Source organism: Eschrichtius robustus, chromosome 16 (genome assembly GCF_028021215.1).
Source record: "Eschrichtius robustus isolate mEscRob2 chromosome 16, mEscRob2.pri, whole genome shotgun sequence".
In the NCBI taxonomy this organism is placed as follows: domain Eukaryota; kingdom Metazoa; phylum Chordata; class Mammalia; order Artiodactyla; family Eschrichtiidae; genus Eschrichtius; species Eschrichtius robustus.
This window is the reverse complement of record NC_090839.1, coordinates 14,140,844-14,166,459: the sequence shown is the minus strand read 5'-3', so window position 1 is coordinate 14,166,459 and position 25,616 is coordinate 14,140,844. Positions and strand designations below refer to the sequence as shown.

The window sequence follows — 25,616 nt, the reverse complement described above, 5'->3', positions numbered from 1 at the left end:
AACTAGAGAAAGTCTGCGCACCGCAACAAAGACCCAACGCAGCCAAAAATAAATAAATAAATTTAATTTTAAAAAAAAAGAGTTCAGCAGCTTGGTGTGTTCCTCAGGGAAGCTCCGACAGATTTGAGCTGCCGCATGGAAATACGGAACAAGCACAGGCTCCTACTGGAGCTAGCTTGCCACTTACCAGCTGTGCAACCTTAAATCTGTTAATTAACTTCTCTGAGCTTCACTTTCCTTACTTTTGAGATGATCGCGGTGGGGTATGATATCTATTTCCTCCAGGTTATTGTGAAGACAAAACTTAGATAACATTGGGGTAACTTGTCCGTTTCTCTAAAATTTTGTCTATTTTGTATATTTCTCAAAGAATATGATTTTTCTGTTTTTGAAGCTTAAATGTTATATTTAATCCGCTTGAATATCCACTTAGACTATAAGGTTCTTAAGGGCAGGGGCTGTGTCTTATTCCTCATTTTATCCTCAGTGAGTAATTACAAGGTGTGCATGCATGGATGAATGAATGATATGAGGCTTCTGGTCCAGGGACAGCAAACACAAATGGCCATAGGAAGAGGGCAGGTCACACAAGTGAGTAAAGTGGACTGAGCCGAAGAGAAATTGGGTGACCTCTGCTGCAGTTTTCTCTCTCTTATTTTTGTTAGAGACACGAGTACTATGTTAGTGTCCCATTGGTGCTACAACAAATTACCACAAATTTAGTGGCTTAAAACAACACAGGGGCTTCCCTGGTGGCTCAGTGGTTAAGAATCCTCCTGCCAATGCAGGGGACACGGGTTCGAGCCCTGGTCCGGGAAGATCCCACATGCCGCGGAGCAACTAAGCCCATGTGCCACAACTACCGAGCCTGTGCTCTAGAGCCCATGAGCCACAGCTACTGAGCCTGCGTGCCACAACTACTGAAGCCCGCATGCCTAGAGCCCACGCTCCGTGGCAAGAGAAGCCACCGCAATGAGAAGCCCGCCCACCACAACGAAGAGTAGCCCCTGCTCTCCGCAACTAGAGAAAGCCCGCGTGCAGCAGCAAAGACCCAACGCAGCCAAAAAATCAGTAAATAAATTTTAAAAAGAAAAAAACAACACAAATATGTTATCTTTTTGTCTTGAAGGTCAGAATTTTTAAATCCTCCTGGAGGCTGCAGGGGAGAAAACATTCCGTTGCCTTTTCCAGCTTCTAGAGGCTGCTCACATTCCTTGGCTGGTGCCTCCTCACTCCATCTTCAAATTATATCCCTTCAACCTCTGCTTCCATTGTTTTATCTCCTCCCTCACTCAGACCTTCCTGCCTCCCTCTCATTAAGACCCTTGTGATTATATTGGGCTCACTTGGCTAATCCAGGATCATCTCTGCATCTCAAGATCCTACATCACATCGGAAAAGTTCTTTTGCCACATAAAGTAACTTATTCACAGGTTCTGGGGCTTAGGACATAGACATCTTTTGGGGCCATTATTCAACCAACTACAGATACACAGAAACTTTTTTCTTAACTGTAGGAAATATATCAAGCCAAGGATGATAGGATTTATCCTTAGTGGTGGGAAGGCAATAGGGAGGGGAGGGGAGTATGGTTCCATGGAGAACACATGCTCCATCTAAAAGGGGCAGACACTACTCATTTGTAGTGTGAGACTGCATGGCAGAAAGTAGACCCATTTTTCCAGAGCCTCCCTCACTTTTTTGCTCAAACAGAAGTGCAAAATCTGGATTTTTATATGAAATTACTAACTTGTGTTAGTTTTAAAAATATTATGCAGCAGTTGCCTGGCACGTATTATGAAATGTCCAGGTTGATAAGCTGACAGAGGACACTGAATTGCTATACTTGTTTCACCCCATTCTCTCCCAACAAAAGAGAAATAGCAGAAGTGAGAACGATAAGATTAATGATACTAACAGTGGATGACATTTGTTCCAGCATTTCTGTACCAGATCCAGTTCTCAACACAGTGCATGTATTAATTCATTTAATATTCATGATGACCTGTAAGGTGGGTATTATCTTCAATACCCATTTTACAGATGGAGAAATTGAGGCACAAAGGAGTTACTTAATTTGCACAGGGTCACCTAGCCAGTAAGTAGCAGATTCAAACTCTGTCAGAATCTGTTCTTTTTCTTTTTTTAAGTTTTTCTTTTAAAGTGAGTTTAGACTTACAGAAAAGTTGCAAAAGTAGGACAGAGAGTTCCTGTGTACCCTTCACCCAGCTTCCCCTAATGTGAGTCTTCCAGAACCATAGTTCAGTGATCAAAACTAGGAAATTAACAGGGGCACTGTGCTTTTAAGTGCGCTACCGACCTTATTTGAAATTTACCAGTTTTCCCACAAACAGCCATTTTCTGTTCCAGGATCCCACATCGCATTTAGTTATTTGGTCTCTCCTGGTCCCCAATCTGCAACAGACCTCCAGTCTTTCATGGCCTTGACACTTTGATGAATACCCATCAGACATTTTTGTCAAATGTCCCTCAATTGGGTTTGTCTAATGTTTTCTCAAGGTTAGATTGCTGTTGTGCATTTGGGACAAGGAGACCACACGTGTGATGTTGTACCCTCAGTGCATCTTATCAGGGCTACAGGATATCAGTCTTTCTTATTACCCATGATGTTAACTTTGATCAGCAGAGTCCATGACCTATAACCCTTTGGTTTAAATGCTTTCCTTGTGTAGAGAGAAGGGAAAATATAAAATAAACACAAAATATGCAGCGGGACTCGTCAACAGGCCTCATCCATCCCTTGGGCTGACCTAATACGTAGGGTGTGGTTTGTGTGTGTGAACCCCCCTCTGAGTTTTAAGACAGACTTAAAAACACCCACTAGTGATGGCGAGAGTGGGGTAGAATGACACCCAAATTCTGGGACTTTGGAAATAATTGAAGCTATAAAGATTGGAATTGCTGTCCAGAGAAGGGGAAATAAATCCAGCAGAGATGAAAGCCAAGGTCCGCAGCTGCTCGGACCATCAAATCTTTAAAAGCCACGTGAGGTTTTAGGGCAAGGAGTGAATTATGGCTCTTAGGACCCAGGACAAGTCGGCTTTGATCTAAAAGTGGGAGACATCTTAGGGAAAGCTGTGGCCTTTGCGTAAGGTATTCCCACGTCCTCCTGGGGTACCTTAGATGGACCCACTTGGAATTTACAGGTCTGCGGAAGGAACCTTATTCCTAACGGTAAAACACTTAAGAGAGGCAGCTTTGTAAGCAGAGGAGCGGAGCATTCAGAGAAAGCAAGCCCAGTACTTCTGTAAAGGGTACCTGAGAAGGATGTACCGTTTTACGAGGCTCTTTGCCCCGTCAAGTCGGACAGATGTAGGATTTGTGAGCTTATGAGGCGTTCGAGGATTGCCGTGGGAGGTCATTTTGGGGAGCACTTGACCTCTCTATTTGAAAAAGTATCAATTTGGAGAAGGTTGTCTTTACTGCCAGGAAACTTCAGACCAGAGGCCGTACCATGGCTTTTGGACGGCCACCCTGTCACGAACCAGATGTTGGCCTCTGTTTGCCCCAGGGCGAGCCCCTGGCCTCCAGCAGACTTTCCCCTGCTTGCTGAGTGCTGGCTGCCAGGGGGTTATAAACACGCGTTCTGCGGGGCTTCACCATGGCAGCCTGGCCACAGCGCGTGCGGCCGGCATCACAAAACATGATCAAAACAGCCCAGCAGGCAGCTATCTGCTGTCGGGGAATCAGAACCCTGTGTAACAGGTACAACTGCAAGGAAGAGGGGGGAAAGGAACTTTTAGCTAGGTGGACTCAATCACCCACTAAAACTATTAATGAACCTTCCAGGGGGATGGAAATTCCAGCAAGTTGGAGGTGGGAGAACGTTGAGGTGGAGAACAGCAGGCTCCAGAGTCAGACAGTCCTGGGTGTGAATCCCAACTCTGCCACTTATAGTCTCTTGAGTTATAAACTGTGAGTAGCTCAACCTCTCTGGGCTTGGCTCTCTCACCTCCTACAAGTCTTTACTAAAATGCGGAGCCTTCCCTGACCACCCACCCTGTACCCCAGCGTTCCGTAGTTCCCGTCCTTGCTTTGGCTGTCTCTAGCTCCTGTCACCATCTAACATATTATTTCACATACTTACTCACTTTCAGCCCCTCCTCACTAGGAGGTCAGCTCCACGGAGGCAGTGGTTTCCATCATCTTGTCCGTTGCTGTGTCCTTAGTGCTTAGGGCAGACTGGCATATAATAGGTGCTCAGTAAACATTGGTGAAATGATTGAAAAGAGGTCACATAGAGCCTACGTTGTTCTGTTCTTGTCAGAAGGGGGATAAACTCGGATAATCACGGAGAGGGACCTAGCATAGTTCCTGGCACATAGTACGTGCTCAGTAATCAGAAAGTTATCAGTCAGTTTATTCACTTTTTAAATTCATTCAATAAATAACTATTGAATGTTTGTAATGTGTCACGTAGGGTGCTAGGAGCTAAAAATAGTGCCAAAAACAAAACAGACGTTTTTTTTTCAAAAATTATTTCCAGAGAGCCCGTCATATACCACCTACTCTTCTAGAAACCGAGCATAATACAGTGAATAAAAGACAAAGTCCCTGCACTCAGGGAGCTTACATCCAAGTGGGAATGAGATAAACAATAAATGTGTGTCTAAAAGCGTAAGATGATTTCAGAGGCTGTCAGTGCTACTGAAAGAAAAAAACCAAAACCAGGGTACTGTGTAAGGTGTGGCTGGAGTGGTGGGTTGGTGGGGACTGCTCTAGCTGGCGTGGTCACGGAGTGTCATTTCGGAGCTGGCATCTGACTGAGGAGGCAGCCAGCCATGGGGAGGGGTCAGGGCTTCCAGCTGTGGTTCCTGGTCTGGTAACATCGGCCTCACCCGGAAGAGGGTTAGAAATCCCAGGTCTCACCCAGAACCCGCAGAATCTACTTTTTAACAGGATCTCTAGATGATTCCTGTGCACAGTAACATTTGGGCTACGAGAAGGTATTCCAGGCAGAGGGAGGAGCAAACGCAGACATCCTAAAATGATGTTCTCGATGGCCAGGTGGATGGAGGGAGGCAAAGCGCGGGTGTCCTGGTTTGCTAGGGTTGCAGTACAAAGTGCCACAAACTGGGTGGTTTAAAACAACAGAAATTTATTCCCTCATGATTCTGGAGGCCAGAAGTCCAATATCAAGGTGTTTGCAGGGTTGGTTCCTTCTAGAGGCTCTGAGGGAGAATCTGTTCCTTGCCCCTCTCCCAGCTTCTGGTGGTGGCCAGCAATCCTTGGCCTTCCTTGGCTTATTGAAGACTCATCACTCCGGTCTCTGCCTCTGTCTTCACAGGGCCTTTTTCCCTCTGCAGGCCTGTGTCCAAATTTCTCTCTTCTCGTGAGGACACCAGTCATTGGATCAGGGCCCACCCTAATCCAGGATGACCTCATCTTAGCTTGATTACATTTGCAAAGACCCTGTTTCCAAATAAGGTCACATTCATAGGTCCTGGGGCTAGGACTTGAATCGTTCTTTCCAGGGGACACAATTCAACCCACAACAGGGCAGAAAGGTGGAGCTCAGTGAGGTCAGAGAAGAGGCGGGTCACAGCAGGCCTGTGGACATGGTGGAGGGTTATAAATACAAGGGGAAGCCAGGGAGGCTGGAAAAGAGCAGCTTTGAGGATAAGGAATTGAACCAGGGTCAGGGTGGATGCAGGAAAATCAATGAAGAAACTACGCATACCCTGGGCAAAGAGATGATGGAGGCATGGAGGTGGTGGTGGTGAAGATGGAGAAAAATGGATAGACCTGCAGGATATTCTAGAGACCCTATTCACAGAAATTAGTGTTGGTATTTAGATCTATGAGAGGGGGAGAGCATCAAAGATGATGATTCAGTCATCCGTCTGTTCTTTCAACAGACATTTTTTACATATCTAGTCAGTGAAAAATGGGTATGTTATCTCTTTTTGGAGGAGGGCAGTCATGTCAATGCCAAGTGCCCTCATGGTGACCAAGTGGCTGCAGCAGCTCCAGCCTTTTTACCGTACAACATCTTGAGATTCCTTGTCATTTGGACCTGCTTAGTTCAGATGCACTCCCCTAAAGCGATCATTGTGCTCAGGGGAATGTGATGCACTAATTGGTCCAAGCTGGGTCACATACTCCATTCCTGCCAAATTTCCACCAGGGCAATATAAGGCATGTCTAACCTTAGTGCCTTCCATAGGCACTTGATATCTGAAAATTTCTCTCCCACAATATAACGTGTTTCAGAATCTCTGATCTTTATGGGTTACCATTCTCAAGAATCTCTCCAGAGATACTTGGCAGTAAGAATAATGCATTTGGTCTTGGGATCCATTGTGACCCCCTGATCTGTTTCCACCACACTGAGTGTAGAAGTCACAGTCAGTCCTTTCCCGTGGTGTACCAGATCATGCCACTCCCCTGCTTGAAAGGCCCTCTGGGCTTTCCCGTTGCAATCAGAAATAAATGCCAGTGCCTTGCTGTAACTAACCCCTGCCAAGCCTAGCCTGATTCAGCCCCTGAAGACCCTTTCTGACCTCATCGTGCAGACTGCCCCCCAATCCTTTCCATTTCACTCACACTGGCTTTCTTTTTGTTCTTCCTACCTCAGGGCTTTTACATTTTGCTGTTGCCCCCAACCCGGAGTGCTCTTTCCCCAGCCCTTCACGTGGCTGGCTCTTTCTCATCCATTTAGCTTCTGCTCAATTGCCACCTCCTCTAAGAGGCCCTCCAGCTTTATCAATCTTCTACGTAACTGAAATTAACAAATATCAACGTTTCGTCTCGTGTGTGCTCAGAATAGCCTCACGATTCTGCGTCTTGCCATTTGTCACCCAGCACTGCCTGTTGGACATCTTCCCACACCAGCACACGTGGATCTGCATGTGATGGCTTTCTCCTCATAGCATCGTTACCCTTCTTGGCCCCCTTCTCCCCCATCTCTGCTCCGGCATTATTTTGACTCGTGTGGCAGAAACGCAGTGACAGGACAGCCTATCTGAAATGGCAGTCTCAGGAATGTGGATTGTTTTATTACCAGTTAAATATGCTTTATGCTACCTGTGAATGAGGCCATTGTGACATTTAGCAACTGAATTGATTAAACACAGATGTGGGCTGGACTCCATGTGGAGCAAAGATGCAGGAGGACAGGCGCTGGTGGCGTGTTTGGATTTTTTAAGATGGCAGAATGGGCTAGCCGACTCAGCGTCAGCAAGATGGACATGGGAGCCTCCCTTCCTGGCATATGGATCACGTGTGGGTCTCAGAGCTGAGAGCTCGATCTGGGTCCCCCCCAAAATCCTTTGTTTTCATTTGGGATCTGCTGTTCGGCCCTATCCAAATTGTTTTGTTTTTTTTTAACTTTCCTTGGATGTTTTTATTCCCCTGAATATTTTTTAAATGGTGGATCAATGAAATACTAGCATTGTTCATACCTCCGGCGGTGATTATGAACATGCAGAGAGTAATAATCCCAGCTACCATTTATTGAACACTTAACTCTGTGCTGGACTCTGCCTTTCATAAGCCTTATCTCACAGAATCCTCATAATAAATCAAATAAATCAACTATGCTCAGTTCCGTTTTACAGATGAGGAAACTGAGGCTTAGACATTTCAGCCACTTGTCCATAGTCACCAGGGCAAATAATCAATTACATATGGATTTGCTGTTGTCATCCACCCCTTCCAGGCTCTTAGATCCAAGAAGACGGGACCCAGCTCTTTCTCAAGATAGAAATCTTGGCACATACAAGGCACTGAGCAAATATTTATTGAATAAATGAATGAATGCCTGGATGCATGAACACAGTAGGTAAAGGGCGGGGCCAGGGCTTGCCAGGTCTTTGCCTTCACCACTTTGGATTCTGGGTAAAGAAAAGAAGCAGAAAATGGACCTATGAAGAGCTGTGGTTTGTCCCTTTTTGGAACCTGGGCCATGGCTGGGGTACTTGAGCGGGTGGGGTTTTGCAGCGGGCTCACCTCTCTCTACTTGTGGTTCTTCTCTGTTATACATTATCTGCTGACGACTTTTTATATCACCCCCCTCCCCCAGTTGCATATCCAGACCTTTTTCACTTGCAGTCCTGGTATGTTTTCTTCAACTTTATTTGAATACTGGCAGCAGTCAGACTTAATTGCTGAATGGGTACCTGTTTTTGAGTGTCACTGTGGCCCTAGTCGAGTAGGTCCCTTCGTTGTAGGGAAAGAAATTGTAAGATGGATTCCAAAGCAAGTAACGTTGATGAGGGGATGCTTGTTCATTGGGATTATCCGTGAGATTTCCTTTGCTTGGGATGGCATGTCAGACCTATGGGTGACAGTGAAATCAGGATGGCAGTGACCTGTGCTATTTCCACAGCTGCTTGGAAGGCTGGGCTGCACACAGGCTGGGAGCCTGGGCTTTGGAGTCAGGCTGACCTGGGCTTGAACCCTGCTCTGTCACTTCCTAATAGGACCTCCTTCTTAGGGTTGTGATGGAAATTTTAAAAGATAATGCATATAAAATGACCAGCCCTGGGGAAGGTCATAAGTGCTCAATAAATGGAGGCCATTATTATTATTAGTCCAGCTGCTAACGTCAGTAACTGAAGTTTCTAAGGGCTTAGATTAAGTTAAAGCTGAGCTTGGCCCAGGAGAGGGAGGAGAGGTTTTCATTGGTGACTGTCACCATCTCCTTAAAAAGGAAATCCAGAAGGCAACAAGCGCAAGAAGGGATGTGCAGAGTCACCAGTAATCAGAGAAATGTGAATTAAAGACAATAAATGAGATAACATGTTGGTCCTAGTAGGATAGCAAAGATTAGCAAGTGGGATGATGCCAGATGCTGGTGGGGATGCGGGGGTCGGGGACCCGATGCCACTGCCGATGGGAACATGCCCTGGGCAGCCGCGCCGAGAGCACTCACTCAGCCCTTAGGGAAACTCGGTCTGTTCGACCTTGGGACCCAGCAGTCCCACTCATGGGGATACATCCCGAGTAAACGCACACACAGGCCACGAGGGAAGAGGTCCAAGGATGTTCACAGCAGCCTTGTTTGTGGTGGGCGGAGATGAAGGTATCCCAGGTCCTCTCCCGGACGGAGGAGGGAGCAGGAGAGATATGGAGAAAGCACATGAGGGAGGGCTGGGCAGCTGCCAGCGCAACAGGCGAGATGTACCCACAGTCACAAAGATAAGAACCTAACGCTGGGTGAAAAAAACTGAGAAATGCAACACACAGAATTTACAGAAATTATATACCTACCCACAAAATACTAGTGCACTTTTTTGCAAGAACACAGAAACAAAAAGATATGCACAAACACACACCTATGGAGTGACAGAGAGTGACTAGAAACAAATTTTTTAAAAGAGAGGTCTTGGGTGCACTCATGAGGAAAAGGTGCAGTGAACTTGAATGAACTCATCAGCACCTGACCTTTTGCAGGATGGCAAAAGGGGATGCTGTCCACACAGGTTCTCTGACGTTGGTGGAGGCATGGTTCCAGGGACATGAAGAATTCCTCGGTCCCTTGTATAGCAGGTATAAATCTCAGTCTGCGAACTTAAGGGGATTAAAAGATAGAACTGACTTTATTTTCAGCATCTCAACAGGATTTGTATTTTGAGCCACCATTCCCCTGGGCTGGTAAGAAAGTTTCATCTTAGTGTTTCAGGGCTTTCCCCAAACTCTCCAGAATTTTGACCATGGTTCCAGAATCTTACCTAGTGCCAGTGTGTTGTGGGAGCAGGGTCCCATCCCGTCTTCCATCTCTGGGGCCCAGGCTGCTGCTGGGTCGTCCACTGTCTTGGTCCACGTGGCCCTTTTGGGTCTGGGGCTCTTCATCCCTGTGTCTTTGCCACATCGTGGGCACAGGAATCTTTTATTGCCCTGTCTTCCTAGACCAGAGATCACAAACTGAAAACCCATAGGCCTCACCCACCCTGCAATCATGTTTTTGTTTGTTTTATTTTGTTTTGTTTTTGTTTTGTCCAACTACTTTGTATTTGTTGCCTACATTTAAAAATTGGGACATTTTATATACAAATCCAGATTTCTGACTTGTTTGGAAAAATAAGAAGCCCTGGCTACATTCGACTCACATGTCTAGGTGACAAGGGTCAGCTGGAGCTAAGTAGTATTGTATGAGTTAGGAATGCTTTGGGCTGCAAGGAACAAAAAGCCCAACTCCCACCAGCTTAAACCATATTGGTACTTACTGTGTATTTAACAAGCCTAGACCCCAAGGTTGTTTGTCAGCTCAATTTTATCTTCAAGGACCAAGTTCTTTTCATCCTTTTACTCCTTCTGCCTTAGCATGTGGGCTTTTTGCTTTTATGTTTGTGACCTCCTGTTCCAAGATAGCTGCTGTAACTCCAGACGTTACATCCTCACATAATCCAGGGGAGGATCCGGCAGAAGAACAAAAGAAAAGTCTCTCCCAGAAGCCCCCTTGGCCAGAGCTAGATTACATGGCCGTCCTGAAGCTGCCAGGCAGAAAGGAATTGCGAGTGCTTCCTGGGGAACCAAGTAGCGTCTGCCACAAACTGCTGCCCCCTTAGATGGAAACTGTGCATTCCAGTTTGCCACAATCCACACCACCCCCTCTTGTTCCCCAGCACCAAAACTGTGCGTCAGTCACCATTTTTCATTGTGTCTGCACCAGCTCCTCTGGCCTCCTTCCCCTGCTGGGCCTGTAAGGTTTTGAGTGCTGCCGACCTTAGACTCAGCACACACAGCCACTTCTGATTTGGGGGTCTTGCTGCTTTCTCAGCAGCTGTATGCGGGTGCAGAGAATAGAATCCGTCTGCCCCACGACTCCCGCTCATCCTCATTCTACTCCACTCACTCTTTTCCCTTCCCTCTTGCTCTGCCCTGTTTCTCTAACCAGGAGAATTGCATCCCCCTCCCCCCTCCGCCCCACACCTTAAGAAAAGCCTTCTTTCCTTCTATTTCTTACCTACCTCAACCTCATTCTTAGTTGGCCTGCCACGTGGGGTCAGTCCACAGACTTGCTGGCCTGTAATAACATAAATACGGGACCGGAGTGAGAAACTTTCACAGTGATTCGCTATTGCCCCAACATTCGAGCACGTGATCGTGGACTCGTCTCCTAGCACAGGGTGTAGAGCAGTTTTGGAGCTGTCGAATCACACCATGAATTGTCACATCTTCTTCCCCAAAAGGTTAGGCATTTAAAAACCAGTCCTTTACAGAGGGTTCAAGAAGCATTAGCCTGCATGTCAGATCCTCCCAGACTCTGGCACCTACACGTTGGATCAGAAGAGCTGAGATAACTCATTCCTGCTACATCTTTCTTCTTCTTCTGCCCATGCTGTGCACCCAGCCTCAGGGTCCGTGACCCCGATGTGACCATCTGGGAGGAGGAGTCCCAAAGTGTATCAGAGCGTGGCCCTGACACGCTTGCCTTCCCCCTCTGATCCCGGGTTTGCTTTCCACCTCTCACTTGTGATTGCGTGGTGAGAGCTACCCGGTGGAGGAAGGAAGAGTGGAATTAGAGCATCCACATCAGACACACCACAGGAGCGATTTCTCAGTGGGAAAGTTGAGGAGAAACACCCAGAAAGTTCACACCTCTCCGCATTTTCTTTCGGATCTCTCCATTAAACATATCCCTATAGATATGATTTCTGATTGTCTAATCCACCATGTAGAATCTGCTCTGGAATGTCACAGGCCACTCCGAAGTGCCCTCTCGATTGCACGTCTGGTGCCAGGTTTGCGGGCAGGTCTCCCGTGTCACAGGCAGGCACCAGCTCTTTTATGCAGTTAATTTGGGCAAACAAGAAGGCTTAGTATCGTGTGCAAGAATCACACCATAAACATGTTCGCTTCCCAATTTACACAGAGTGTAATTAAGGGAACCCGGTTCTCCTCTTGACAGCTGTAATAAAGGAGGACGGATCTTTTTGAACTGACAACATTTGAAAGATCCCAAATCTCACCCGTATTGTAAGCGGCCCCTGCGTGCGAGAGCTGTCTGATGATCTCAGAAAATGGTGCGTGTTGCCTGGGGGGCGGGACCAGCTTGTCTGACCTGCGTTCAGAAGAACCTTCTGCGGAGAGTCTTGGCAGCCTGGTTATGATGGAGCCATAATACTGCCAACAAAGGGAAAGAGAACATGAAAAGGGAACACGAGGTTGGTCCCAAAGAGGGTAGGGACAAGAATTTCTCCCTGAAATTGGGGTGGGTGGAAGGAATGAGACTCAGATATCACCTCTTCTCTCGGGGCTCGAGGTGGGGAGTGTCCAGGGCTGTGGCCGAGGCGGGTGTCATCATGTTTCTGGGCCCCTCTGTACCCTTCCTTCCTTTACTGCTGCCTGGGAGATGGGCTGTGGAGACAATATTGGGAGGTAGCAGAAGCAGCAGTTTTGTTTTCTTTTTAACTGAGATAAAATTTACATAACTTAGAATTAAACCATTGACCATTTTAAAGCATACAGTTCAGTGGTTAGTGCATTCACAATGTTGGGCAACCACCACCTCTATCTAATTCCAAGACATTTTCCTCACCCTGAAAGGAAACCACATACCCATTAAGCTCTCAATCCCAATTCCCCCTTCCCCACAAGCCGCTGGCAACCACTAATCTACTTTCTGTATCGATGGATTTGCCTATTCTGGACATTTCATATAAATTGGATCGTAGAATATGTGGCCTTTGGTGTCTGGCTTCTTCCACTTAGCATAATGTTTTTGAGATTCATCCGTGTTGTAGCATGTACTTCATTCCTTTTTATAGCTGAATAATATTCCATTGAATAGATATGCCACATTTTGTTTATTCTTTCATCAGTTGATGGACATTGGGTTGTTTCCACCTTTTGGCAATTGAGAATAGTGCTGCTGTGAACGTTTGTGAACAAGTTTTTGTTTGAACACCTGTTTTCAGTTCTTTTGGGCACATACCCAGGAGTGGAATTGCTGGATCATATAGTAATTCTATGTTTAACTGTGTGAGGCATCTTCAGACTTTTCCACAGTGGCTGCACCATTTTATATTCCCACCAATGATGTACGAGGCTTCAGATTTCTTCACAACGTCGCCAACTCTTGTTATTTTCTGCTTTGTGTTTTTTTGGGTTTTTTGTTTGTTTGTTTGTTTGTTTGTTTAATTAATAGCTACTTTATTTTATTTATTTATTTATTTATGGCTGTGTTGGGTCTTCGCTTCCACGCGAGGGCCTTCTCCAGTTGTGGCAAGCGGGGGCCACTCCTCATCGTGGTGTGCGGGCCTTTCACTATCGCGGCCCCTCCCGTTGCAGGGCACAGGCTCCAGACGCGCAGGCTCAGCAGCCGTGGCCCACGGGCCCTGCCGCTCCGAGCCATGTGGGATCTTCCCAGACCAGGGCTCGAACCCGTGTCCCCTGCATTGGCAGGCAGACTCCCAACCACCGCGCCACCAGGGAAGCCCCTTTTTTTGGGTTTTTTGTGGTCAACCTAGCAGATGTGAAGGAGCAGCAGTTTTCAGCTCAGATGTGGTTGGGCAAGCCATGGAACTCTTCCAACACTGAGTTTCTGTAAACTGAATAACAACTTCTACTGTGGAGGGTGAACAGCAGCATTAAACAGGTCACTATACGTAACAGCATCCAATTCTGGGAATGTCTTTACTTGATACGGAGGGCCACCTCCAGGTGCTGTATCACCCAGTACTTCACATACTCTCTGGGGTGAAGGACCAGGGTTTTTTCCTTAATTTAGTGTAAAATACAATAAAAATGAATCACTAGAACATCCATTCTCGATGGGGAAGGTATCACCCAAAGGGGACAAAAAATGGTTCTCGGGGAGGCAAAAACATCTTCCTGTTTTTGTGTTAAGCACACCTATATATAAGTATTTAAATATAAATACATATTAAGTATTAAATATATATTAAAATAAACATAGTAAAGTATAAGATATAAACAGATATGAAGTATATCTGTAATATTAAAATTTTATAGGGGGAGGGGAGATTGGGGGAATCTAAAAAGGATGGGGGGGAGAGGAGTGGCAATAATGAAAAAAAGATTGAGAAACAATAGAACTTACTTTAAAGTTGCAAATTATAAGCCCTGATTTTTTATTATCAGATTCAGCAGACAGTTCTACACACTGGCTCTCAATTTTTGTATTCATCTCGTCACCAACTGGTAATTACCAGTTTGTGGGCAGGCCCCAGTCCCCAGTCCACATTTCAGTAAGGCTGCGCTCATGCATCACTGTGTTTTGATCTGTCTGGAATTATCTCAACTCCTTGTGTATCTGTTCACTCAGCGGTGTTCTGTCTGTCCTCTCTGAACGTGTCAGCCCTTGCTTACTGTACTAGAAAAGTGCCTGACACAGTAATATTTGGTACATCACTTGGAAATGATTGTTGAATGAATGAATGACCATCCGCTTAAAAATCGTTTTACTGAGGGACTTCCCTCGTGGTCCAGTGGTTAAGAATCTGCCTTCCAATGCAGGGGGCGCAGGTTCGATCCCTGGTTGGGGAACTAAGATCCCGCATGCTGCGGGGCAACTAAGCCCATGAGCTCTAGAGCCTACACGCCACAGCTGCTGAGCCCGCACGCTCTGGAGCCCATGCACCACAACTAAAGAGAAGCCCGTGTGCCGTAACAAAGATCCCACATGCCGCAACTAAGACCCAACACAGCCAAATAAATAAATAAATATTTTTTTAAAAAAACAAATATTTCTTAAAAAAAAAAAAAATTGTTTTACTGAGCCAGGCAATGAAAGTCTACTTTTACTTAAAACCCAAGAAAACCAGTCAACCAAAGAAAAAGCAGTTCTCTGATATGACACACAAAATTACAATGTCTTCAATAAGAAAGAAGGGCATTTCTTTCTCGCCTAAAAGTCCAAACTGATGTGATGGTTCTGGTCTGCAAATGTGGCAGGGGTCCAAGCTCCTATGTTTAGCTGCTCAGCTCTGTGGTCCAAGATAGCTCCATTCCCAGGAAAGGAAGAACCTGCCTCTGCCCTTTAAGGGCACGAACAGGACGTCGCACACACATTACTTATCCCTCTTCCCTTCTCTAGAACTCATCACATAGCCACACCAGCCACAAGGGAAGCTGGGAAATGTAGTGCTTATTCTAATTGGCCATGTGCTCAGCTTGAAAGCAGAGATTCTATTAATATGAGAGAGAAGGAATGAATGGATTTTGGAGGGGCCCCTAGCAGGAGCTGCCACCATCATCACCTTAAGAGAGGATGTTTTCCTCATCTCGTCCTTGCCTTTCCCAGCCCTCACCAGGCCTTCCACCTGCCAGATGGAGGCAAGAGGTCAGCATTTAACACTGCAGCTCCAGGTGGGTCCATTTGCAAACCACATGCATGGCACGAGATTTCTGGGACCACGTGCCCCCCTCCTCAGCGTCCTCTCTGGCATGGGAGGGCTCTCTCACTGCAGGGGCTCTGGGACTGCCCTCAGCACACTGCAATTTGTCCAGCTGTCCATTCTTCTCATGCTCCTGCGTCATAAAATGAAAACAAACAAGAGGCCATTTTGGAGAAAGAATACCAAGGGACAAGACTGTGGCCTGTTTATTTCCAAACCTGCCTTATATTGTCATTCAGAAGGTTGCCATAAAAGAAAAGAGAAATCAGGAGAGAAAACACTGCATCCAGAAGTGACTTCCTAAGGCAGGCGTGTTCCTATGATTTAGCAGGTAGAGTTGCCATGGTAACCAGGACCCCAAAAATGACCTTGAACGGAATAGGCTGGCCTAGACTTTCTGCCAGATGTGTCTGGACAGGCCATTGAGGAACGAATGGGATTCCAGCACATCATGCCATACTAGCGTGGACAAATTCTCTGGTTTCTGTGTCTCAGATAGGCCTCCATGTGTTACCGAGTCCAAGCTCGCTCTGCTTGCCGCACGACAGGCCAATAAATCGGGAGACAAGGTGTTGAAGCAAGGAATAGCGACTTTATTCGGAAAGCCGGCAGACGGAGAAGATGGCAGACTAGTGTCCCCAAAAACCATCTTACTGGGGTCTGGATGCCAGTTTCTTTTATAGAACAGAGAGGGGGGGAGGAGGTGAGAAAGTAAAGTAAAAAGGCCATTAGTCTTGCAAAATATCTCCTGGCTTGGCCAGCATTGGAGAGGGGATGTGTTAATTTCTTCTTTTCTGCAGCCATTCACAGGTAGGCAGGGTCAGATTGTGTCCCTATGAGCTGAACAAAGACCCTTTAGTTTAGTATTCAGGCAGAGGGGCAGGGTTCCCTGAGGCAGATTATAATAACAAAAACAATGAAAAACAAAGGTTAAAGTAAAAGAAACAGATCCAACATGGAGTCAAATTTTGCTCTTCTCTGTTACACATGTAATGAAGGTCAGGAGGGGATGCCCAGGTGTGGCAGTATTCCTGGTTCTTGCTCTCTTCACCTGGCTAACTCCTACTCATCCTCCAGAGATTAGTTTAGATGTCATTTCCTCCAGGAAGCCCTCCCTGGCTCCACCCCTCACCAGCTGGCATTTCAGAACCCTTCCCTGTGCCCCCCAGGCTCCCAGTGAAAGCACTTACTGGCAGCTTACCTCTCCACTGCCTTCCCAGTGCCCGGGACATAATCCCCCTCACCTCTGGATAAGGATATGGTTAGCTTATTTTGTCAATTTGACTTTAGAACCATTTCAATGTTTTATATAATTATAAAACACACTGGAAAAAGTAATTCCTAAAATTTAATAGCAAACTGTTATGAACCTAGTATACTGAGTTACTGGTATAACCTCTTGGAGAAGAGACTTTATTTACCCATACAGTATTTTTACTCTTTTTCTTTTTCTTTCTTCCTTCCTGATGTTTCAAGATTCCTTTTTGCTTTTCTTTTTAAAATTTCCTGTCTCTTTCAAGAACTTCCTGTATCCATTATTTCAGGGTAGATCTATAGTGACAAGTTCTCTTAGATCTCCTTCATTCTAGAATATATTGATTTCCCTTCATTTCTGAAGGATATAGAATTCTGAGTTGATACTCTTGAAAATTGTTGTACCACTTTCTTCTAGCCAATAGAAATTGACAAGCTTATTCAAAAATTAATATGTAAATGCCAAGTTTATACTGAGAAGCCGAAACAATCTTGGAAAAGAAAAACAAAGTTAGAGAACTTACACTAGCTGGTTTCAAAACTTGCTATAAAGCTACAGTAATCAAGACAGGATTAAGGACCTACTGTATAGCACAGGGAACTCTGCTCAATATTCTGTAATAACCCAAGTTATTATTCTGTTCCCCATTAAGTGGGAAAAGAATTTGAAAAAAAATAGATATGTGTATATGTATAACTGAATCACTTTGCTGTACTCCTGAAAGTAACACAACATTGTTAATCAACTGTGCTCCAATATAAAATAAAAATTAAAAAAAAAGACAGGATGGGGGCTTCCCTGGTGGCGCAGTGGTTGAGAATCTGCCTGCCAATGCAGGGGACATGGGTTCGAGCCCTGGTCTGGGAGGATCCCACATGCCGCGGAGCAACTACGCCCGTGAGCCACAACTACTGAGCCTGCGCGTCTGGAGCCTGTGCTCCGCAACAGGAGAGGCCGCGACAGTGAGAGGCCCGCGCACCGCGATGAAGAGTGGCCCCCACTCGCCGCAACTACAGAAAGCCCTCGCACAGAAACGAAGACCCAACGCAGCTAAAAATAAATACATAAATAAATAAATTTTTTAAAAAACAAAAACATCTATTTAAAAAAAAAAAAAAAAAGACAGGATGGAATTAGTATAGGATAGATATCTCAGTGGAAAAGAATAGAGAGTCCAGAAATAAACTTTCACATCTATTGTCAATTAATTTTTTTTAATTTTATTGAAATATAGTTGATTTACAATGTTGTGTTAATTTCTGCTGTATAGCAAAGTGACTCAGTTATATATATACATATTCTTTTTCATATTCTTTTCCGTTATGGTTTATCACAGGATGTTGAATATAGTTCCCTGTGCTATACAGTAGGGCCTTGTTGTTTATCCATTCTATATATTGTCAATTAATTTTTGATAAAGGTTTCAAGTAATTCAGTGAGGGAAAGGATAAATTTTTACGGTTGTGTTGGAACAACTGGATAGCCATATGCCAAAAGATTAATTTAGACCCTTACCTCACACTGTACACAAAAATTAACTTACATTATATCATAGACCTAAATGTAAGACCCAAAACTATAAAATTTCTAGAAGAAAACATAAAGAATCTCTATGACCTTGGGTTAGGCAGCAAAAGCAAGATTCATGATAAAAAATTGGTAACTAAAACTTTTGCTCTGCTTTTCAACAGACACCATTAAGAAAATGAAAAGACAAGCTACAGACTGGGAGATAATATTTGTAAATCATACGTCTGATAAAGAACTTGTTTCCAGAACATATAAGGAACTCTTACAATTCAGTATTAAGAGGACAAGCCCAACTTTTTTTTTAGTGGGAAAAAGATTTGAATGGACCTTCATCAAAGAAGATGCATGAGTGATAAACACATGAAAAGATGCCCAACATGGTTAGTCATTAGAGAAACGCTACTTAAAGCCAAAATGAGATACCACTGCACACCTACTAGAATGGCTATAATCGCAAAGACTGAACATACCAAGTGCTGGAAAACTGGAACTCTCTTCCATTGCTGGTGGGAATATAAAACATACATTGCTGGTAGGAATGTAAAATGGCACTGACGCATTGGAAGACAGTTTGGCCATTTCTTTGGGGTTTTTTTGGCTGTGCCATGCAGCTTGTAAGATCTTATTTCCCTGACTGGGGATTGAACCTGGGCCCTCAGCAGTGAAAGTGCAGAGTCCTAACCGCTGGACAGCCAGGGAATTCCCTTTTTTGTTTGTTTGGGGTTTTGTTTTTTTGTGTTTTTGGGGTTTTTTTCAGTTTGGCCATTTCTTAAAAAGTGAAATATACTCTTACCACATGACTCCACAGTCTTACTCCTAGGGATTCTCCCGAGAGAAATGGAAACATATATCCGCACAGGACTTGTATGCAAATAATTATAGCAGCATTATCCATAATAGCCAAAAATGGGATGTGGTCCATCCATAGCATGGAATACTATTCAGCAATAAAAAGGAATAAATTACTAATGCATATTACAACATGGATGAACTTCTAAAGCATGATGCTAAGGGAAAGAGGCCAGGCACAAATACATGTTGTAATGATCCAGTTTCTAAGAAATGTCTAGAAAAGGCAAACTCTAGAATAAGCAACAGATCAACTGCTGCCTGAGGCTGGGGATGGGAGTGGGGGTTGACTGCAGACAGGCAGAGGGAACTTTGGGGGTGATGGGAATGTTCTAAAACTGCATCGTGGTGACGGCTGCACAGTTATGGCGATTTACTTTAAAGAGGAAGTTTACTTTAAAAAGTGACATTTTTACAATGGAGGAATTGTATCGTATATAAATGATATAGTATATAATTGTATAGTATTATATCCCAAAACACAGTTCTAAAAAGAAGCAGCAACGACAGTCTAAGAGTCATGCTGAAAATGTGGACTTGAGCCAGACTGCCCGGGTTCCAGCCCCAGCGGCTGTCACTCACTATCTCTGTTGCCTTGAGCACGCTACTTAACTTTTTTCTCTGCTCGCTTTCCCCATGAGAAGCCCTGACGCACAAGAGTTCACTGCTGTTATTGCTGTCACCACCCTCTTCTTTCTCTGGGCTCCTGCTCCACTGACCCTTCTTCTCTTTCTTTAACCTGTCAAGCTAATCCCTACCTCAGGGTCTTTGACCTCAGTGTCTGTGAACACTCTGCCCCCAGGATGTTTCCATCACTGGCTTCCTCTTATCATTCCTGGCTCAACTCAACTGTCATCTCAGAGGTCTTCCCTGACCACCCTACCTGCAATGACACCACACTCATTCATTCATTTACTCATTCATTCACTAAGTAGCATTTTCTAGTAGTAGTAGTAGTAGTAGTAGTATCATTTTTATCCCCATTTTACAGGTGGGACAACTGAAGCTCAAAGAGGAGAAGTCATTACACTCATTCATTTAATTCAAAACATAATTATTACCACCTTACACTCTTTAGAATGGCTACAGTTAAAAAAAAAAAAAAAAACCAGAAAATAAGTGTTGGCAAGGATGTGGAGAAATTGGAACCCTTGCTCACTGTTGGTGGGAATGTAAAATGATGCAACCACTGTGGAAAAACGGTATGGCGGGTCCTCAAAAAGTTAAAAATAGAATTGCCAAATGACCCAGCAATTCTACTTCTGCGTATATACCCAAAAGAATCGAAAGCAGGGTCTCAAAGAGACATTTGTATACTTGTGTTCATAGCAACATTATTCACAACAGCAAAAAGGTAAAAGCAAACCAATGGCCACCAGCAGATGAATGGATAAACAAAAATGGGATATATATACACTATGAAATATTATTCAGCCTTAAAAAGGAAGGAAATGCTGACACATGGTGTAACATGGATGCACCTTAAAGACATTATGCTAAGTAAAATAAGCCAGTCACAAAAGGATAAATACTGTATGACTCCACTTATATGAGTTCCCTAGGGTAGCCAGATTCATAGAGACAGAAAGTAGAATGGTGGTTGCTAGGGGCTGAGGGGAGGGGGTAAAATGGGACTTACTGTTTAATGGGCACATGGTTCTAGTTTTGCCAGATGAAAAAGGTTCTAGAGATGGATGGTGGTGACGGTTGCACAACATTGTGAATGTACTTAATGCCACTGAACTGTACAGTTAAAAGTGGCTAAAATGATATAAAATAGACAAACAACAAGGTCCTACTGTACAGCACAGGGAACTATATTCAACATCTTGTAATAACCTATAATGGAAAATAATCTGAAAAAGAATAGATACATATATGTATAACTGAATCATTTTGCTGTACACCTAAAACTAACACAACATTGTAAATTAACTATACTTCAATTTTTTAAAGTTTTTAAAAATGGTTAAAAGGGTAAATTTCATGTTATGTACATTTACAATTTTTTTAAATAAATAATTTTTAAAACATAACTATCGAGTACCAGAAACTGTGTTGTGTGCACTCTCATTTATTTCTCACCAGAATCCTTTGAAGGTGTTATTTATATTTTATTCATTAATATTATTAATTTATTATTAATTAAAATATTATTCACGTTATTCATTAATTCGTTGAGAGCACTGAGGTTGAGAGAGGTTGCCAGAGTCACAGGTTCCATCCCAACCTGCCGGAGGACCTCAAAGACTCCACCTCTCTGCTGCGTCTTTCTCCTCCGTGTCCCTCTCTGACTGTAAAAAACCTCACCTGTCCCTCCTTCCTGCAGGCACAGCAGGGATCTATCAAGGAGCAAATGGACTGACCAACGCAGCTGGCTTTGGAACTGTGCACCAGGTAGGCAGAACTCCCCACCCTTAAATAGTCCCCTTAAATCCAGGCACGCAGAGAGCCCCCTTGTACCTATGAGCCCTACCAGAAACCGTGTCTCTGATTCCCTGGTTTTGGAGAACACAGGGGCCAGACCGTACCAACAGCCATTGGAAAGATACAGTGTAGAGGCAGAGAAATTGGAATTGCTGGCAGATTTCCAAGACGACGTGGGCTGCGTTATATGTTCCATCTTGATCTGAGTCTAAGACACCCATTGGCTGTTGAATCTGGGATGGATGGATGCAATAACCTGTGGTCTTTCACCAGACCCCAGGCTTCTCCAGGGTGAAATTATATCTTCTTCGCCTCTGCATCCCAGTGTCGAGTGCCCGACACAGTGTGGGAGCTTTATAAATGCTTGTTAGATTGAATTTAGTCAACACTGTGAAGACGGATGGATGCTGGCTAATAGTCTGAGTCTCTTGGTTTCACTTAGAGCGTGAATTAAGAATTAACCCGCTAAAGGTGGACGGGAACTCTGTGCACTATTTGTGCACCTTTCCTGTAAGAACCTTCCGTGAGCTCCTTGCAGGGTTGAGAAGCACTGCTTTGTGGTGGGGCCGAACATTTGAAACAATGACTGTTGTCGGGGAGTTGGACGATCTGGTCGGTTTAAGCAAAGCTTGATAAAGAAGATTGGCATTCTTCGATTTCATCTCCAGGACCCCCTCATAGGAGATTCTGGATCCCTAATACTGTGTAGGCGCTACTGTGTTTGCACAACGGCCCCTCCCCCACCGTGAACCTAAAATGTCACCTAGTCTCTGGGGTATGTGTATGTGGTCTTTATTACTAATTCATTTGTTCACTAATTTTTCCAGTATTTATTGAGTGCCCATATGTGCCCAGCACAGCCGTGACCAAGACGGATGCTGTCAGGGCCACGTGCATGTCCCTCAGGGTGCACCTGTTGACCTCTAGCTGCCAGGCTCTGCACCCCTGGGCCCAAGGGTGTTTTCTGGAACCAATGTATACAGCAGGCAGGAAGTGCCAGGGAATTAAGTGTTCCCTGGGAGCAGCTCTCAAGCAAAGACTGGCTGGACTTGGTATATAAATACCCCAGCTCCCTTGCCCCTTGGGAGAGATCTTTCTGAGATGTGTTTTCTACCACCCCAGCATCTCCCTGGTAGAATTCAGCTCCAGTTCCCACTGGAGAAGCCCCTGTGCTGGCTGCCTTCCCTTCTCCCCTTTGCTGGCTCACTTCCCCACTCCCCAACTGGTCTCTCCTTCACGCCCCAAATCCGCTACTTGCACTTGAATCCTTATCTTGGAGGTCTGCTTCTAGGGAAAGCCCCTAGAGCTTTTATTTTTATAAAAGCCCTCATAGAGCTTTTATTGTAATAGTGGGGAGACAGGGACAGACACAGCAGACCCAGCCTGGGAGGCCCCTTACCCACATCAGCCTGACAGCCTTCCTTGTGGGTTTCCCTCTCCAGGACTATCCTTCCTACCCCGGCTTCCCACAGAGCCAGTACTCCCAGTATTACAGCTCGTCCTACAGCCCTCCTTACGTCCCGGCCGGCAGCATCTGCTCCTCTCCCCTCTCCACGTCCACCTACGTCCTGCAGGAGGAACCTCACAACATCCCCAGCCAGAGTTCTGAGTCGCTTGGCGGTAAGTACAGTCACTGTCGTGTGGTCATTCCTGGCTGTGGTCTGAGCTCTTATATGAAGGATGGACTGGACATAGGTCCCAGTTGTAATGAACCAGTCACCCAAGAGCTAACTTCATCTTTTGTTGGCTTTTCTTTGTGTGTGTGTGTGTGTGTGTGTGTGTGTGTGTGTGTGTGTATTTAATTGCACCCATGTTTAAAAGTTACAGATTTTTACCTAAAAATTCCAATGTCTGCCTTCCCTTGAAAGACGATCTGGTCACCCTAGGTCCACATTATTAAGTGACAGTGCTTGGCTGGAGCTGAGTAATGTCTGCCCCGTTTAGACAGGGTACACATGACTCCACATCCAGGCCCTTTGGTGATGTACATCACTGTGCAACTAACTCGCCAGCCTACGGATTCATTCATTTGTTCCGTAAATCTGCTAGGCACATGTCTTCTCTTTTATGAGGTGATCTGGGCTCGTCACCACTAAATAACATGACAGCCATAAATTAGAACATCCAATGATTGTAGATATCATTGCATTTTATTCTTTTTTCTTCTTTTCTGAAACTTCCTGTTTCTGGGGCTTTGTAGAAGCTGAACAAGCATGATGGTTTGTGAACGTTCATTCAATAAATATTTATTGGTTGATGGCTAGAGAAAGAACAATAGTGAAGACTCACCTCTTTGTTCCTGAAGTTCTTGGTGCAGCTGTTGCTTTTAGCCCTTGTATTTTCCATCAGTTGGGGTGAGTTAGATAACATTGGTTTGGTAACAAATGGAGACAATGTGGCCAAGCATTTTTAAGTCAACTTTGAAGGACGTTTAGGGTTTGAGCATTGATTTTGGTCATTGTGACCTCATCCCAGAGTATGGAATAAATGCCTAATTCCCACATTCCAATTTCCAAATTGCTTCCTTGGAAGAGTATGAAGTGTAACAAACTTTTCTTTGTCATAATCCTGAATTATCTTTGCCCATCCTGCTTTTCATAATGTGGCCTCTCCACACTGGTTTCAGAAATGAAATATAAGCAGGAAATCTTCCAATAGATGCTACTATCAATCTATAATTTGATGGTGAACTGGATTCCAAAGACTTTACTTCCCAAGAATTTGGGTTATGTGGGAAGGTCGCTTTTGTTCCCCATCAGGAGTGAACATAAAGGCTCATTGTGTCTTTGAAATTTTTCTTTATTGTTTCCCCCTGTTCTTCATGTATCCCCTGGTCTAAGGTTCAACAATAAGTGGTTGGGATGGTTTTTACTGTGTGTCTAACAAGCTCACATAAAATCTAATGACATAAGTAATGGTCAGCTATAACCGAGGTCTCTTGCCTCTTCTCCCCAGTGTCCGTTATAAAGGAATGGCATTTAAGCATACTCGTTTGCCCACGCACACACGCACACGCTTATGCACTCTCTTAAAATTTCCCATAAAAACTCCACTTTTGAAATTATCCAGGATCTGCTTGAGTGGTTGGTTCCAAATTCCAGAGGCTCAAGAGGTTTATATATTACCGACAGATCATGCTCACTCTTTGCGTTGCCCGGATATGGTATCCTAATGCTCTTCTCCTCCCTGGCCCCCAGCCCTGCCACAGCACCATCTGCATCGACATGCATTAACAGTTACATTAAGCCCCAACAATTTGCAGATGATTGCAGGGCAGTTCGCTGATGGAGAGGGCAAAATCTGAACATCTGACGTTACTCAAGAGAAAAGACAAATCAGTAGTGGTTGCTTGAGGACTTTTTTCTTTTTAAGCTTTTAAGTATGTTACAAATTATCTAAAAAGAAGTTGTAGTATATTTTAAATTTCTTAGATCTTCTCCCTCAGTCAATAGAAGGAGGAGTTTTTTTAAATCTCTCAAGAAGAAACTTGCAAGGTTCTTTCATGCAATTTGGCAACATCTAACAAAATTGAAAATGCATGTACTCTTTAACCCAGTTATTCTACTTCTAGAAACTTACCCTAAAGATAAATTCCCACATAGGTACAAAGACTTAAATTAAAAGAATATTTTGATGCAGCAAAAGCAGTTCTAAGAGGGAAGTTTATAGCAATACAAGCCTACATCAAGAAACGGGAAACATCTCGAATAAACAACCTAACCTTGCACCTAAAGCAATTAGAGAAAGAAGAACAAAAAAACCCCAAAGCTAGCAGAAGGAAAGAAATCATAAAGATCAGATCAGAAAGAAATGAAGGAAACAAGAGCAAAGATCAATGAAACTAAAAGCTGGTTCTTCGAGAAGATAAACAAAATTGATAAACCATTAGCCAGACTCATCAAGAGAAAAAGGGAGAAGACTCAAATCAGTAGAATTAGAAATGAAAAAGGAGAAGTAACCACTGACACTGCAGAAATACAAACGATCATGAGAGATTACTACAAGCAACTCTATGCCAATAAAATGGACAACCTGGAAGAAACGGACAGATTCTTAGAAATGCACAACCTGCCGAGACTGAACCAGGAAGAAATAGAGAATATGAACAGACCAATCACAAGCACTGAAATTGAAACTGTTTAAAAATCTTCCAACAAACAAAAGCCCAGGACCAGATGGCTTCACAGGCGAATTCTATCAAACATTTAGAGAAGAGCTAACACCTATCC

At 44.3% G+C, this 25,616-nt stretch overlaps 1 protein-coding gene across 2 annotated transcripts in view; it reads left to right on the top strand.

The window, feature by feature from the left end:
• Window positions 1-25,616, top strand: part of EYA2 (EYA transcriptional coactivator and phosphatase 2) — a 179,049-nt gene that overhangs the window by 63,263 nt on the left and 90,170 nt on the right. For both annotated transcript variants that reach the window (XM_068565671.1, XM_068565670.1), the window contains exons 5-6: window positions 21,290-21,357; window positions 22,830-23,007. In XM_068565671.1, coding sequence (XP_068421772.1) covers window positions 21,290-21,357; window positions 22,830-23,007 — 246 coding nt within the window. The remainder of the gene's footprint in view (window positions 1-21,289; window positions 21,358-22,829; window positions 23,008-25,616) is intronic.